Source organism: Phyllostomus hastatus, unplaced genomic scaffold, assembly GCF_019186645.2.
Source record: "Phyllostomus hastatus isolate PE091 unplaced genomic scaffold, TTU_PhHast_1.1 phas_scaffold_345, whole genome shotgun sequence".
Classification (NCBI taxonomy): Eukaryota; Metazoa; Chordata; class Mammalia; order Chiroptera; family Phyllostomidae; genus Phyllostomus; species Phyllostomus hastatus.
The window spans coordinates 24,615,637-24,631,248 of NW_025334024.1; the positions used below are offsets into that span (position 1 = coordinate 24,615,637).

Here is a 15,612-nt window from a genome sequence, read left to right on the forward strand (position 1 = left end):
CCATCTTCAGGAGTCACCCCAGCTCTGGCTCCTAGTGCGCAGGCCCTTCGCCTGCTCCCCCAAACCTCCTCACAACTCACCCACCCCACCTGTCTCCAAGACTGGACCCCCTGAGCCTCCCCCGTTTCATGTTGTAATTCTGGCCTGAAAAATACTGTCTTGCATCCACGTGACACTCTGCTGCGGGCTGGCCACCCTGCCAGGTGGCTCTTCTCCAGGCTCCGCCCACATGGCATTTTTGGAAACTGGATTTGTTGTGGTTCCTGTGCAAGCAAGACACTCACGTCATGCTTTAGCTTTCGGTCACAGGATGAACCCTTGCTTCGAAGGCGGAGTTAGTTACCAGCCAAGCCCCCGGCTGGGCTTTACTGGACCCCGTCTCTGTGAACACTTTTGAAGCTGGTAGCTTTTTTTTTTTTTTTTTTTCTGAAATCCTGAGCTATATGCAGCTACAAGCGACACCTGGCTGTTTTGCATGTGTTTGGGGGCCACCCAGCCAGGTGGTTCTTCTGGAACACCCCAGCTGGTCTCACCTCTGTGTAACGCCCCTCTCCCTGGCCACCCGGGCGAGGCCAGGCAGGCACGTCCAAGGGAACCCGGTCTAAATGGGGCTCTGCTTTGGCTAATGCGGCCACAGCTCTCTCTCTGCCTTGGAGACGGAGCTCAGAGAGCCTGCTGGCTGGAAAACGGGTTGTGCTGTGTGGTTACCTTAAAGCCACGATGGATCTGGGCAGGAACTGAAGGAGAAGGTGCAATCGGAAGGGGAAATTGGGTGCTAACTGGCCGGGGGATCCCGGGAGCAGGGGTGGGGCGAGATAAGTGAGGAGTGCCTGCTGTGGGGGCTGGGGCGGCTGTGGGCTAGGCCCCCCGCCCCTGGCCCTGATGACCCGCCTCTCTGAGGGGCAGGTTTCCCAAGCACAGATTCATGGGCGAACAGCAAAGAAAATACTTCCCACCGCTAAAACTTACCACCACGGGGCATTTGATCGTCCAAAGGCACAGAGAGCCATGCTGTGGACTGAAATCTCTGAACTTCCCAGCGCCCAAGGGGCCCAACCACGACTTGGAGAGCCTTGGAGAACTCCCAGCCCCCGGCCCCCCCCCCCCCCCCGTCACTCAGTGGGGAAGAAGGAAGTGGTGAGCCACGGGGCGGCTGTTCCCCATCCCACCCTCAGCAGCTGCAACACCGATGCACCACGCATGGGCCCAACCAGCTGGCCGGGGACACCTGTTCCGGCCCAGCTCCCTCAATGCACAGACGGAGGCCCAGAGATAGGAAGGGGTGTATCCAGCTCACACAGCCAGTTTGGGGGGAAGACGGGAACTCCAATCCAGCTCTCCTGGTGGCCAACCTGTGGCTCCTCCCACTCACCCTCTCTACCCCTGGGCTTGAGATTAAGATTCCCGGGAGACCTTCTATAAAACGGAAGAAAACACCGTGCCCCAGAGTCTGCAGACACACACAAGAGAAGCAAAGGGAAGACAAGCGTCTCCATGAAATCTTCATGTAGCAAGCTGGCCACGTGACCTCTAGTCCAAGCAGAAGCTCAGAGAAAAGTTCAGGCCGGGGTTGAAAAGGCAATACGCTTCAGAGTTTTTTGTTTTTTTTTTCAAAACACGTGGCAGACTTGGAAAAACAGTGTGTTCCAAAACAAGTCAGTCCTATTGCCTCACAGAATGTATTTTTATTCATTTTATTGTTTTGACCTCTCTGCTAACTCAAGGCTATTTTTTTCACCCCCCAAAGCTATTACCATCATTAAAAACTCAGTTTTCCAACACGGTGAAATTTTGTTTTTTTGCTTGAAGTGCCGGGAGACAACGCATTTTCTGGCCCTGGAGCAGGGTCTCCTGAGGTCTGGCGCGGGAGCCCCCCTCTGCCAGGACCTGGTTTCCCACGAGGCTCTAGAAAGGCGAGTACTCCCTGACCAAGGCTTCCCCTTTGGTGGAGCTGGGGGGCAGGGGTGTCGGTCCCAGGTCCACTGGATGGCTCCAAGGCGAGCGCCCTTCTGAGGTCCCCAGGTCCCCCGGGAAGGAGAGGAGCCGTCCACAGTCAGCACAGCAGGGATTCCCGATGAGCAAAAGGCCTGGGGCCCCAGAGCCTCTGCTCTCTGCAGTGACATGAAATGCTCTGTCCTTTTGAGACAGGATAGTGAGAAGCGAGGAACGTGTCTTGGCGAGTAGAATAGGGTAACGGAATCAGACAGCTGAATGCAATGGCCTCGCAAAGTACAGCCAGATACAGAAGGTCATCCACCTCCCTAGACCTGACATCTAGGCCTCACCTGTACTTCAGCTCCAAGCCCAGAAAAGCAGCAAAACCAGGTGGACGACACGTGGACCAGCTGCAGTGATAACGCCCTCCCACCCCGCCCCCAGTACTGACCAATCAGAGGAGACCGTGGCTCTGAAAGGGCGCACCTGGAGAACTGATGGACACTCTGCTGAGACCTCCCCTGAGATTCCTGCCGGCAAGATATAAAAGCCTCAACACAAAGGCCCCAGCACACACACCCTTCCTCTGGGGAGCAGCCGGTGCCATTCCCTTCTTTACCCTCCACTTCTTTCAACACAGGCAGGCGTCTCCTAAACTCTCAGGCACTGGGCAGCTGGCAGCGTGTCCCTGGCTACTCCCCTGAACCTGTCCCCGAGGCCACCTTTTCTCTCTGACTTCCCAGTGAGCTAAGGCAGCCCAGCCTGGCCTCTCCTGGGGCTTCTTCTATGCTAGGCCTTCCTTGTTTCACTGTCTGCAGCTTCAACAAATGTACCCTCACAGTCGCTTGGACGCATGTTGTGAAATCTTTCTTACGCAAAGTCAAGAACCCACACATGACAGCTGGCCCCGGGCAGACCCACTCAGGGCCAGGCCCCTGGCTGCTCACACTTTGGGTCCAAACCCTAAGAAAGAGATTTTTGCCTTCATGGCTAAGTGGGTGCTTCAGTGGGCTCAGAGGGCGTCCACAAGTCCCAAAGATGCCTCGCTCCTTCCCCCGTACCCCCGTGCTACTGGAAAAGACCCAGGCCACCGAGTCCACCAACGGCTGGCTTTACGCTGTGTGCATGCACCTAGATCTGAAACGCCCTTCCAGGGAGCCCCACCCACCAGCATCGGGCATCTCCTAACGTTCGGCCTGCTCTTGCATCCACACCCGGCTGCTACAAGCGTTCTGGGGGTGCTCAGTCCTCAGGAACCCAAATACCCTTGCACAGACCCCAGGTCCATCGTCCCCAGGTTCTCAACTCTGACCCCCATCCTAAGACCACCCGCACCACCACTTGCTCTGTCTTTTACCCGGGGCTCCTCCTCCCTTGTCCTTTCCCACGGCCTTGGGCTGGGTGTGCGTCTCTCCGACCTGTCACTCACTTTTGCCATCTTTACACACGCCCAGGGCTCTGCTTCTCCATTCCTGACCTTCGCCATGCCCGCACCCCTCACCAACCCTCCACCCCACCCACCCCCAGCCAAACCTGAAACCAAACACCCTCCCTAACACTCCCTAAGTCTTGCCCCTCCTTGGAAGCCCTTTCTTGACATTCACTGACATTTCCTCATCACTGGCAATAACCCTCCGGAGTGCTGTTTGTGAGTTCCCCTCCTTTCCTCGCTGGGGGTGGGGAGGGGAGGGCGATGTTAGTCAGGCCCATCAAGACCTTTCTCACATCTTTTGCACACCACGGGCCGCCACCCATTGGTCGGTTTCAAACTCATTTTAGTGGGCTGCAACCGACGTTCCAAAGAGAAAAAGAATCAGAACAGCGAATATCAGAGTGCCCCCCCCATAGGAAGGGTGAGTATTGTTTGGGGGCACTGTCATTTCAGCGTGTGCTTCCTCCATATCTCAATGTAAAATATATTCCTTACTGCGGGTTGCAGCCCCCCAAAGTTTGGAAGACCCTGGACTACCAGAGAAGCAGCCAAAACACTGAAGACACATTGTTACTGAAAGTGAAGGGGCTGAGAGGTGGTTAAAGAAATCTGCGTTATCACGGAGGTTCCAAGGGCCCTTCGACCCTCCTGTAGGGGCTGCAGGTGTGTGTATGTGGGGCACCGGCCTTGGGTGGGGGCAGGCACCGTCAGGGAGAACTCCCAGGAGATGTTTGGAGAAACGGCCAAGAGGCACACCCAGCGCTCTGACTCAAACGTGTCTATAAATCACAGACTGAAATCTTCATTTGCTGTACTCAAAATCAAAAGAACTTAAAAGGGCTATGGATCCACCGGAAAAACTTCCACCCAGCCTCCAATGCTGCTTCTCCAGCCCAGAGGACACGTCCGACGGGAGGGGGCGTCCAGCCAAAGCTTGGAAATCTACCGGCTTCTTCAGTCGGGCCGTCAGAAGCTACCAGTTAGCATGTGACGGCACCCAGGTCTCTTCCCCGTGGAGGGGTGGCTGTCCCACGGATCCTCGGCCGCAGGCAGGCCTGGCTGTGCTCGGCGTCACTGGCAGTAGAAGGTGAGCACGTTCTCCTGGTTTCCTCGGATCAGGATGACGGGAGGCCTGAGGTCCTGGGACAGCGTCTCCAGCCAGGCCATGTACAGCGAGCTTGGGCACTTCCCCTTCCTGCCTATGGGCAGGGTGCTGCGAGACGGGAAGAAAGGCGGACGAGAAGTCACCCAAGGGCCCTCTGCACGCAGCCCAGCTCGTGGTTTGCTTTCCGGACAGCAACTCTGCCTAGGGACCCCGCCAGAGCTGCTTCTTCCCAGCCCCCCTAAGAGTGACCCCCCCACTCTCCTTAAAAGCATGACTCCAAATGGACCGTCAGCCACGGTCTGCAAGGCCTCCGTGATCCGGCCCCCGCCAGCCTCCCCAGTCCTACCTCCCACCACCCTCAGCCTCGCTCACAGCCCTGCAGCCACAGTGGCTTTCTTACTGCCCCTAAAAGAAAAGCCAAGCTTGCTCCTGCCCCAGGGCCTTTGCACCTGATGCTCTCTCCACCCAGAAGGCAGCACCCCCAGCTCCTGACCTAGTTGGCTCCTTTGAATCACTCAGATGCTGGCTCACGTGCACCTCCTTCTCCGGTCACCCCCTCCGCGGCAGGCCCCAACCTCTCCACCGTATCGCCCTGTGCCACTGTCTTCTCACGCAGTCAGAACCTTCCTCCCGCTTGTTTGTTTGTTTGTTTGTTTGCTGTCTGTCTGTCTCCCCCCGACTAGAATGCAAGCATGCCCACTCACGGGCAGGCTGGGTCCGTCTTACTCATGACCCTTCTTCCTGTTCCTGGAACTCGGTCTGAGGCAGGTGGGAGGTTAAGTGGGTGACCCCACCCATCGGGCCACTTGAGTCAGGCCAGCCTTGCTTCTCCAGCCACACAGCAGCTGCTTGCGGCCGCCAGGTGACCCGTTTAGCTGAGTGTCCTTGTCCTGCCTCCTGCCCCGTCCCTGAGGCCCCCCGGGAGCAGGTCTCCGCCCTCGCCTCGGGAGGGCCCCTGGGGCGGACTGCAGTGCTGTGGAAATAACGAGCGGTTCCTTGGAGGCTGTTTAGCCAGATGTTCAGGGCTATGTCAGGCAGTGTCTCAAGACAGTTTTTCACTGTCTTGAGATTCCGGGAACACATCACAGTGACCCCATCTGGCCTGCTCTGGGCTCTGGAAGAAGCCGGCATCTCACAGAGCCAGGTGCAGTCACAGGAAGTCGGGGCCCCGGCACCTGACAGGGCTCCACACCTTGATTTCCCAAAGGAGGTGCATAGGTATCACTCCGTCAGAACCTCAACACAACTCTGGGGAAAGGGCGGGGCCCGAAGCTCTGCCCTCTCCTCTGTTGGGCCTTGTGACAGAGGAGGTGTCTGCGTTGTGTCTTTGCCACTTCCTCAGCCGTGTGGCTTTCACAGATGGCTCACTGTCCCTGAGCCCCGCTCTTCTCCTCCTGAGAGTGTGGACTCACACGGCCCCCTGCCAGGATGTCGGGTGCTCGGGAGGGGACGAGCACACCCGGGGCCCCGAGCAAGCGTTTGGTCACATTGGCAGCGGTTCTTGTCGCTTGTCATTGCTCACCAGCACGAGGCGGCCGAGCCCGTGAGTGGCAGAGCTGGGACCTGACCTGGGTCCTGGGCTCGCCCACGCCAGCTGCCTCTGCTCACTGCCACCCCGTCTCCTGCTGACAGGGTGAACGGAGGTCCCGAAACAGCCGCCCCTTACTTCCAATCCCACCTTCGAGCCTTCCTGCCGAGCAACACTCCCCTCTTTTAAAAAGCAAAGACCCCCAGGAGGAGAGGTGGTGAGTGGGAGCAAGGACATTTCATTAACCGAGTGTCACCTCGGTTAGAACGAATTTGTGTCCGGTGACTCTCCAGGGGAAGGGAAGTGGCGAGTCGAGAACGGACTTCCCCATCGCACAGGGGTGCCAAGGGCTGCAAACGCCCTCTGGGAACTGTTACGTCGTCCTCAGGTACTGCTGCTTTCGGAGGCTTCCTAGGTCACGAGGGACTGGAGGCAGCTTCATCACGGCTGGGGACACCCATCCCTCCTGCCGTGGCCTCTCGGGCTCAGTCTGTGCACCCCGGGGAGAGACGGGCTCCCCCGGCGCTCGGCCCGGCGCCAGGCGCCATCACTGTGCTCCTGCCCACCGGGCGAGTGCACGTGAAGCTGCTTATCTTTGGGAATAAAGCCACTCCGGCACAAGGGATGTTTTGTTCAGGGTCGCATCTCTGAGTCCCAGACAGGCAGCCTTGGATCCAACCGAGACACAAAGCCGTGACCCTGCGTCCGAAACAGAACTGTGTCACGGCCTCAAAACCAATGCCTGCTTCCCCGCGGTGAGGTCCCGGGCGAGTGGCGTAACTCCTCCTCTGGGGCTCCGTTTCCTCATCTCCAAAGTGTGTGTGTGTGGGTGGGTGGGTGGGTGGGTGGGTGGTGGGGGAGGGGTGTGGGTAAAGTAGAACCCCTTCACAGAGTTTTGAACATGAATAAGGCCCAATAACTGCAGGGTCAGGGCTTTGAGGAGGAAGTCCTTATCGAAAAGAGAGGGCTCACCTGGTTTATCAGCAGTGCCAGTGAAGCTGAACGTAACCAGGGGAACTGCTGGTTTGCGGGCACTGAACAACCGATTCCTGCCTCCCACCTGCTCCGGAAAATGGGCCCGTGTGCTCTGAAAATGCTAGGAAATGTGATTTTGTCCTTTTACAGCGAGGCGTGGGAGGATTCTGGATTCCTCAGAATTTCTGGGGAATGTGTGTGTCTCTGGACTCCACCCAAGGCCCTGGTCTGGAAGGAATGGAGGAACTCATCATTTTCGACAGGCCCCTGGCGGTTCTGTGGAAGGTGACCCCGGAGTGAACCTCTAGAAGGACATCTGGCTGGGGATTAGTGACACAAGAATGCAGCTACGTGCCCTCCCAGAAGAGTCAGCCCCACAGCCAGCAGCCAGGCCCTTCGAGCAACAGCTGTTGGCCGCCACCTGGGGTGCGACACCGTGTGCCAGCGGCTCCTCTGAGGCAACTGGATTCAGTGTTGTCTGTGCCCACTGACCCCACAAAACCTGGGGGTGGGGGGCTGGCTTCCCCTCTGAGGCCTGGGAGTGGGAGGCAGAGTCGCCTCCCAGCTGCTGAGAGCCTGAGTCATGTGAGTGGCAAATAGAACCGTGACGTGGTAGAGCAAAAGGGCATCTCGAGAAGCACTGAGTCTCTAGCTGTTGTCTAGAACCGGGGAAACCGAGGCTCAGAGAGGTCGGACTGTGTGCCCAAGGCCGCACAGCGAGCTGCGTGCAGAGACAAAAGGCAAGCCGGCCTCCCTGAACACAGGCGGCGCTCAGGAGGGGGTGGCGTGGCCTGCCCGTGCACCCCGGGTGGCGCACACCAGGGTCCCAGGATGAAGCCCCTCCCTCCTCCTGGCGCCGTGACCCCGTCTGCACCCAGGCCGACCTTGCCCCAGAGACGTTCTCTGCAGGGTTCCGGCCAGAGGCTTGGAGATAAATCCAGCCCTTCTTCTCCTCACCCTGGTTTCCACATCAAAGGGAGCATTTTTTGGCACAAAAAAACGATCTCCCTCAGAGCCCCCAGGAAGCCCGGTTTCAGGCAGAACCAGCTCCACGGGCGAGCAAACTGCACATTTTTCGCGACCCCGTACTTAGAAGGGTCCCGTGCGGGGCGGGTCCCACACTGGGCTTAATGCCCCGCGGGCCCCATGTTGACAGCCTTAGGGTTTGAACAGAGGGTCCCCGCATTTTAGTTCTGCAACAGGGCCCCACAAATGGTGCCTTCGACCCTGGTTTCAGGGCAAGAAGAAAAGCAGGCTCCACAGGCTTCTTGGCCGAACTGCAGAACTCCCTGGCGGTCCGCCCCGGGAAACCTAAGAATGGCTGACGTTTGCCTTGGCAGACACCCCCGTTCCCTCCGAGCTGGCGGAGGGGACTCAGGCGGCATCGCTGGCCACGTTCTTCCTCCCGGCCTCCGAGAGAATACAGCCACCGTGACACGCTTTCCGTGCCATCGTCACCGTCCGCTTACTCAGCCTTGGCCAGTGCCCACCGGAGGCGGCGCACTCCTGGACACGGGCAGCAGCCACGAAGCCGGAGGGCCTGGCGGGCATGGAGCCCGAACAGTGGGCAGCGGCGGCCTCGGCTCCTGCTGCCCAAGCTTGGCATCGACCTTAACCGGGGGCCACCGAGAGCCAAAGAGGGCTGGGTGACCCCCAAACAAGCAAGCATTGATCTTCCTCTGGAGCGACCCAGGTCCCCTTGGCCAAGCCGAGCTGGGCAGCAGTAGGCGACGGCAGGTACGGGAAAGGCAGTGGTGAGGGGCACTGGACAGGCCTGGGACCGGGAGGCCCTAGACCCCGGCCAGCTGGCACTGCGCAAGGGGACCGTTCTGAGACGTCCTTGATGAAATTACAGCGGCCAGAGGGCGGGAGGAAGAGACCGGCGGGGGGTGGGGGGGGGTGTCAGTCCGTTAGCACCTGCAGGGCAAGACCAACAAAAGACTGCTCCCTGTCCTGAGTGTGTTTTGGAAGGCGGCCTGACTTCCAGGTGGCCGTTTCCACCATTACCTGCCGGGCCCTTCGAGCAACAGCTGTCGGCTGTTCGCTCGCAAGAGCCAGTCACCAGGTGCAGCCATCCCAGCCCAGGTGCCCCCGCTCACTGACACGTGAACCTTCCAATCTGCCGCCCACGGCCAGTCCTTGGGAGCAGACCCTTCTTCCTTAAGCACCCCCCGTGCCCCACTGCAAGATTCTTTCAAAACAGCCCAGCTCTCTCTCCCCTCTACGTGATGTATGAAAACACTCAACAGCTCCAGGACTCCGGATATACGGGCCCCCCCGACCAGGCACAGCTGTGGGGGTTTAGATGCCCCCTCCGCCCCCCAGGGCCTGCCCTTCTTTTTCTTCTTTTTCTTTTTCTTCTCTCCCCTTTTTTTCTCCCTTAGCCACGGCCCACTAATAATCCCTGTCTCCTAAAAGGACGTTCTGTCCTGGAAGTTAAGACGCCTGTTTACCAGCCCTCGGGGTGAGAACGGCCCAGTGCGACAGGCCAGGACGCTGGGACAGTGGGACGGGAACAGGGACAAAGAGAGCTGAGCACACTGGCCGAGGAATGTGCAGCCAGGTACAGAAGGTCACCTCCCCAGAGATGACATCCAGGCCTCCCCCTGTCCTTCAGCTCCAGGCCCAGAAAAGCAGCAAAACCAGGTGGGCGACGCCAGGCCCAGCTGCAATGACTAACAACCCCCTGCCCGGTCGCTGACCAATCAGAGAAGGCCGGGACCCTGAAAGGGCCCACCTGGGGAACTGAGGGCTGTTCTGCTGGGACCCTCCCCTGAGGCCTCCTCTAAGTGTCCCACCTACGAGAGATAGAAGCCTCAAGACCAAGGACCTAGAGTGTGCTCTCTCTGCCTTCCCCTCCCCCCTCTTTTTCTTCCCCCACAGGCAGCTTCTCCTAGACTGGAAGGGTCCCCAGGAGACTTGCCCCCAGGGGAGCGACGGGCAGCTTGTCCTGGGCTAACCCCCTGAGCCTGTCCCCCAGGGCCCCCTTTCTCCAGTCTCCCAGTGAGCTCAGGCAGCCCAGCCTGGGCTCACCTGGGGCTTCTTCTGTGCTCAAGCCCTTCCTGGTTTCCCTGCCCCAGCTTCAGTGAATGCACCCTCACAGTCGCCTGGACTCGTGTCGTGAAGTCTTTCCTACACAAAGTCAGGAACCCACACACGACAGCTGGCCCTGGGCGGGACCCGCTCAGGGCTAGGCCCCGGACATCCAGCAGTTGGCCGCCCCTCCAAAGCTGGCACCCTTGGCCTCTGAAACAGGCTTCTCCTCCCGCTACTCACACGACGACCAGAGCGGCGTCTCGGGAGTAATCCAGCAGGATCTCATTCAGCCTCACCTGCCGCAGGGACTGGGGCGAGGGGGGAAAAGCCACTCCGTCACTCCTCCTGTCCTCAGGAGCTGTCCTCACCAAGCCCAGGATGCATGCATTGTTCCCCTAGCTTATTATCCATTCCCCTGCCTCCGAGAAGGAAGGGGGGACCCTCCTAGTCATGAGGGGCTAAGCGCCCCTTCAGGGAAAGCCAGCCCTCCCGGGGTTTTCCTTGCCTGACCTATGACCAGCAGGACAGCGGGGGAGTGGGGGATGGAGAGAGCTCGTTACACAGTGTCGGGAGAGCAGATCATGCAGAATAGAGGGAACTGAGCAAGACACACGGACTCCCCGAGCTCCACTGGTGTGTGGAAGGTACATGATAAGGGGGACTGGAGCCAGGGCGGGGTAAGGGGGACAATCCTCCCTAACAGGGTAGGGAGCTCGGGGTACAGAAGCACAGGGTCCCGACCCAGGGGAGCGCCTGCCCGTCCCCCCCCCCGCCCCTCCCCCTGCAAGGCCCTTCTCCCTTCTGCACCTTGACCCTGTTCTTGTTAATCTCCTCGTCTGAGATCTTCCAGGGGCAGTCCCGCCTCAGCTCCGCGACGGTGGCCTCATCCTTGAAGCCATCGTTCAGGCGGAAGGGCGCAATCATGTCCTCAAAGCGCTTGGTGCTGCGGACCAAGAGAGCAGGTGAGACCAGGTCAGATGGGCTAGGTTCCGGGGAAACCAGGTCCCTGGAGGGCGCCCCAGGGACCTCCTTTCCGGGCTGAGCCCCATTCCGACACTGCCGCTGACGTCGAAGCAGCTTCCGTGTGGAGCTCGGCACTGATGGCACCTCCAGGAGTCGGCCCTGACGACCCATCTGGGACCCGCCTCCACCCCACCCCCCTGACCGGGCCCGGGAGTTTACTGGGCGCTGTTCTGTGCCGGGCTCGGTGCTGCACACAGTGACCACACCCGCCCGCGTGCCCTGTCCTCCCGGATCTCAGGCTCTGCTGGGCGGTAAGTGTGACCAGCAGTTTGACGGAGGCACAAACCGGGTGCCGGGATGGGACTCCCAGGGGCCCGGAGGGCCTCCGGACCCCAAGGGTGCCTGTCCTTCCAAAGCCAGCCATGCACAGGGCAGGTGCTGGAGCAAACAGGGCAGCAGGTGCCCAGGCCCTGAACAGAAGTGCGTGCTTGGTCTGCATGAGAAGCGGTGTGGTGAGCAGGGCGCATGCAGGGCAGGGTGGGGCGAGGCGAGGTCAGACAGGGGCAAGGGGCCAGGTCCGCAGGCCTTCGGTGTCTGCCCTGAGCGAGACAGTAACTGTGGCCGGGGAGGGGTTCCGTGGGATCTGACTTCTGTTATTAAAGATAGAAACGCAGACTGGCCGGCAGTCCGAGGCAGCCGTGGGCAGTCACCTGGATGGATGAGCTCACCTGGGGACAGAGAGAAGGGGAGGGGGAGGGGAAGAGAAGGGGGGGGAGGGGAGGGGAGGGAAGAAGAAAAGGAAGAGGAAGAGGAAGAGGAAGAGAAGAGGAAGAGAAGAGGAAGAGAAGAGGAAGAGGGAGGGTCCAGGGTGGAACCCCAAGGAGGCCAACAAGTGTCACTCAGCTCAAGAAGGAAGAGGTAGTGAAGGCAACTGAGCGCCTGCTGAGGTGGGAGGAACCAGGAGAGGGTGGCGTCTCGGAAGCCAGGAGAACTGCTCCCAGAAGGGTCCCTGTCACATACAGCCGGGAGAGAGGTGGGGGAGAGGAGCTCAGCGGGCCCCGAGGGCCTGGTGGTGGCGGGACGCTGGTGAGAGCGATTTCCATGCATCAGCGAGGTGGAGGGAGGTGGGGAAGGAGGGGTGGGAGGACCGGCACCAAGTCTCTGGGGGTGTTTGGCTGTATAAGGCTGGGGGGGGTGGGTGGCGGAGAAGCACTCCCGGAGGTGGGGGCAGAAGCTGGGGCAGAGCGAGAGGTTTGAAAGAGCAGATGCCGGGTGGGGCCTGCATGCTGGCTCTCGCTGGCCTCTGCACCGGGACCGTCTCCCCTGTCTCCCCGTGTTCACGGCCTTCTGCCAGGCTTTGCTCCTCCGCCAGCAGAGGGGACCCTACTCCCTTCTGCACCCGGTGCGTCTCTGCAGCGGATGCTGGTGGCTCTGGCGTCCTCCAGCCCGCCCTGAGCTGGGGTAAACCTCAGGGGGCAGGGCTGTGAATTGCTCATCGCAGCCCCTGCGGCCCCCAGCACAGCCCTGAGCAAACGGTGGGGGCAGCACACCCATCACCATTAAACAGTTCCTTGGGGTGGGACACAGAGGGGAGAGGGAAGGGCTACAAGGGCAGGGTGGCCCTCACTTTGTTGAGGAGATCAAGTCCTCCAAAACCTCAAGCAGACCGATTTACACAAAACAAATCCTATTGTGAAAAATCTTATTTTAAGACTATGAAACTGGGTGCTTAGGAAGGCATTTCCACCATCCCTTCTGACTCCACAGTTGAGCCTCCCTGAGGTTCACACTGGGGTCTGCTCACAGTCTGAGCACTTGGCCTTGCGTGGAGGGAGGAGGGCAGTTCTTGCCCGCGTTATTCAACGTCTCCCCCACTCCCTCCACCGAAGTGCTAATACAACAGGGGCTGCAGCCACTGCCTGCCGCTGCCTCAGGGCCTTCGCACATCCTTTCTTCCAGTGGGGCAGGGCCTGGCCTCTGCTGCGGCCCCTGCAGGAGGAGCTGCCCTCCAGCCACGCATCTTGGAGCACGTGGCTCTGCCACCCCTGGCCAGGGCCAACTGGACCAAAAGTGGCCAAGGAGTAGGATTTCCAGTAACCTCCACCTTGGCCTGGCAGGAAGGGATGAGCTGGGCCAGTCATATTCCTTTTTGAGGAACTTAAACTAGGCAATGCCTGGAGAAGGGGGCAGTTTGGTTGCACAGAAAGGTCAAGTGCAAGGCTCCGGAGCCACACGAGGAGGCCAAAGCCACACATCCAGCATGTACTGAGCGCTGGCTGTGGGCTGGGCGGCGTGGTGAGTACATTACAGAGTGTCACTAAGACAGCGGTCCTCCCAGCGGGGTGCCTGGGCCAGCACGGCGAGCCTGTCGGAAACACAGGTTCTCAGGCTCTGCCCCAGACCTACCAACTCAGATCCTTGGGGGTGGGTCCCGGCAGGCAAGCTCGGTTCGAGCAAGCCCTGCAGGTGACTCGGGTGCGTGCCCGAGTTCGGGAACCACTGCTTTGTGAAAACACTCCGGGGTTGGAGGAAATTCCGAAGCCCAGACCCTGTGGAAGGGAAAAGCAGCCTTTTGTGAACAGCCAGAGCCCTGGGCTTGTGAAGTGTGCAGCCGGAGACACCTCGGTCCCTGTGGACAGAGCCCTGGCCTCTCTGCTCAGGTGGCGGAACAGCCATGAGCTGCCACCTGCAAGTGCTTAAAGGACACTCGTTTGAAGAAAAGCACCAATGTCAACTTCCATCGGCCTCCAGCCCAGGTGTGCTCCTGGCCCAGACCAGAGCTCTGATGTACAAAGGACAGGACCCAAACACGAAAATAAATAAATGGCTGCAGACTCTGACCCTTCTGCTTTGGTTCCGTGAGCCCCGCTGGGCGAGGGCGGGAGGGGCAGCCCCTCTGCCCCTGGCTCACCAGGGAGAAGGGGGCGGTGGGCAGAGGGGTGCGCGGGGCACAGGCTGGCCCTTCGGCCTGGAGCCCCCCCGCAGACCACTCACTGCTCAGCCCGCGGCTTCTGGTTGATGTCGGGAAGGACGTGCACTTCGTGGAATCCCAGGCGGAACTTGCTCAGCAGGGACACGATCCTGGAAGGTGGAGACAGTTTTCAACGCATCTGTTCATTCCACGAATTTTCATCGCTTGCCCTGGCCAGGGGCCGTTGCCGGCCAAGCCCCGGGCCAGGCCCACCCTCTTGGACTTGGGTGGGAGATTAGCACGGATTCTGAGCTGAGAGCCCTTCTGCAGGGTCAGCCACGAAGTGAGCTGTCACTTATTCGGGGGGGTTTGCTGCCGCCTCTCCAGGCTGCTGAAGTCACCTCTTGCCTCATCAGGGACGGCAACCCGCACTTGGGTGGGGGTGGGGGTCGGGGGGACAATTGCCCTGCAGGGTTCTAAGCGATGCCTCATTTCTCAGGAGGCAGGGGCTTCTCCATCCTTCAGGTCACACAGGTTTCTCTTCGAGCAGATGTGTGAGTTTAAAACCTAACACCCTCCCTCCCTGTCCTGGCAAGACTGGGGCACCTGCATCTTATCAACGGAGACAGGACACCCCAAACCCTTCTGAGATGGACAGCAACCTGCTCCCGCCCAGCGCCCCCTCGCTGCTGCTGTGACTCGGTCTCGCTGAGACACCCGGGGACAGGGGCCGGGGGGGGGGCGAGGGGCGCTGAGGCGGCCCTGGTCCCCACCGGTGCTCCCCACTTACGCCTTCCTCTCCTGGTCCATCCTGTTGATCTGGCCGCCCACAAACACCCGGATCCTGCATTTGCTCCATCGCTTCTTGCGGCCAAGCAGGTAGGGGATGAGGAGGGTGAGGCCTGGTCCCCGGGAATCAAGAGGAAAATGCTCTCAGGGTGGAGCATGCTCTGGGGTCTCGCCCCTTCCCCTCGCTGGGCCTCAGCTTACCCGTCTGTATAACGGGCATGCCATGCCGGCTAAGCCAGAGAGGCACACAGCGCTCTGAGGGCCTGGGTTTATTTGGCTTGCACCGTGTTTTCACATAAGCGAGCGGGCATTTAATAATGGGGGGTTCCCATGCAAATCAGGATCTCTGGCATTTCTGGACAATTGAAAACTGGACCAGTGGGTGGGAGCCCCCTCACCCCTCCCTAACATCTCCCCACACAAGGCCAAGGACGAGCTATCACTATGGGTACAGAACCTTGGACAAATTATTTCACCGTTCTGTGCCTCAGTCTCCTTACTTGTAAAGGGGGCTAATACTAGCTCCTACCTGGGAACTGTGGTAGGGGAACCCACATAAAACACTTAGTGTCAGGAATATAGTAAGTGCTCGGTCCTATTAGCCATCACTCATAGGACACCTTCTCTCGGAGCAGAAACCCTTTCTAGCCAGGACTTGATCAAAGGTCGGCACAGTAAAGCTGGGAGTCATGTGTTTTAAGAAGAGCGGGAGAGACTGCACTTCTCTGGGAAGTAAAGGGGGCTCCTAAGGGTTCCTGTGCGCCAGCCCGTCCTCCCCATCAATGTTCCACGCTGCGGCCCCTCGAGCCTGAAGGTTCCGCCTCACGCTGACATCAGCTCCTGCCCGTAAGTCTTCATTTACAGCCGAAAAACTGGAGGCCAAGAGAGGGCCCAGCCAGGCTCCCCCCAAGCCCAGTGGTGTGGGCCAGTGACCCCTG

The 15,612-nt window shown here is 59.7% G+C and overlaps 1 protein-coding gene across 2 annotated transcripts in view; it reads right to left on the minus strand.

Annotated features, from left to right (window-relative positions):
• Nucleotides 1–1,665: 1,665 nt before the first annotated feature.
• The window catches only part of SLC12A3 (solute carrier family 12 member 3), a 32,516-nt gene continuing 18,569 nt past the window's right edge, over nucleotides 1,666–15,612 (minus strand). For both annotated transcript variants that reach the window (XM_045818996.1, XM_045818995.1), the window contains exons 22-26: nucleotides 14,676–14,787; nucleotides 13,969–14,055; nucleotides 10,819–10,954; nucleotides 10,252–10,319; nucleotides 1,666–4,580 (exon numbers count right to left, since the gene is read on the minus strand). In XM_045818996.1, the coding sequence (XP_045674952.1) occupies nucleotides 4,439–4,580; nucleotides 10,252–10,319; nucleotides 10,819–10,954; nucleotides 13,969–14,055; nucleotides 14,676–14,787 (545 nt within the window). In that variant the 3' untranslated portion in view covers nucleotides 1,666–4,438. The remainder of the gene's footprint in view (nucleotides 4,581–10,251; nucleotides 10,320–10,818; nucleotides 10,955–13,968; nucleotides 14,056–14,675; nucleotides 14,788–15,612) is intronic.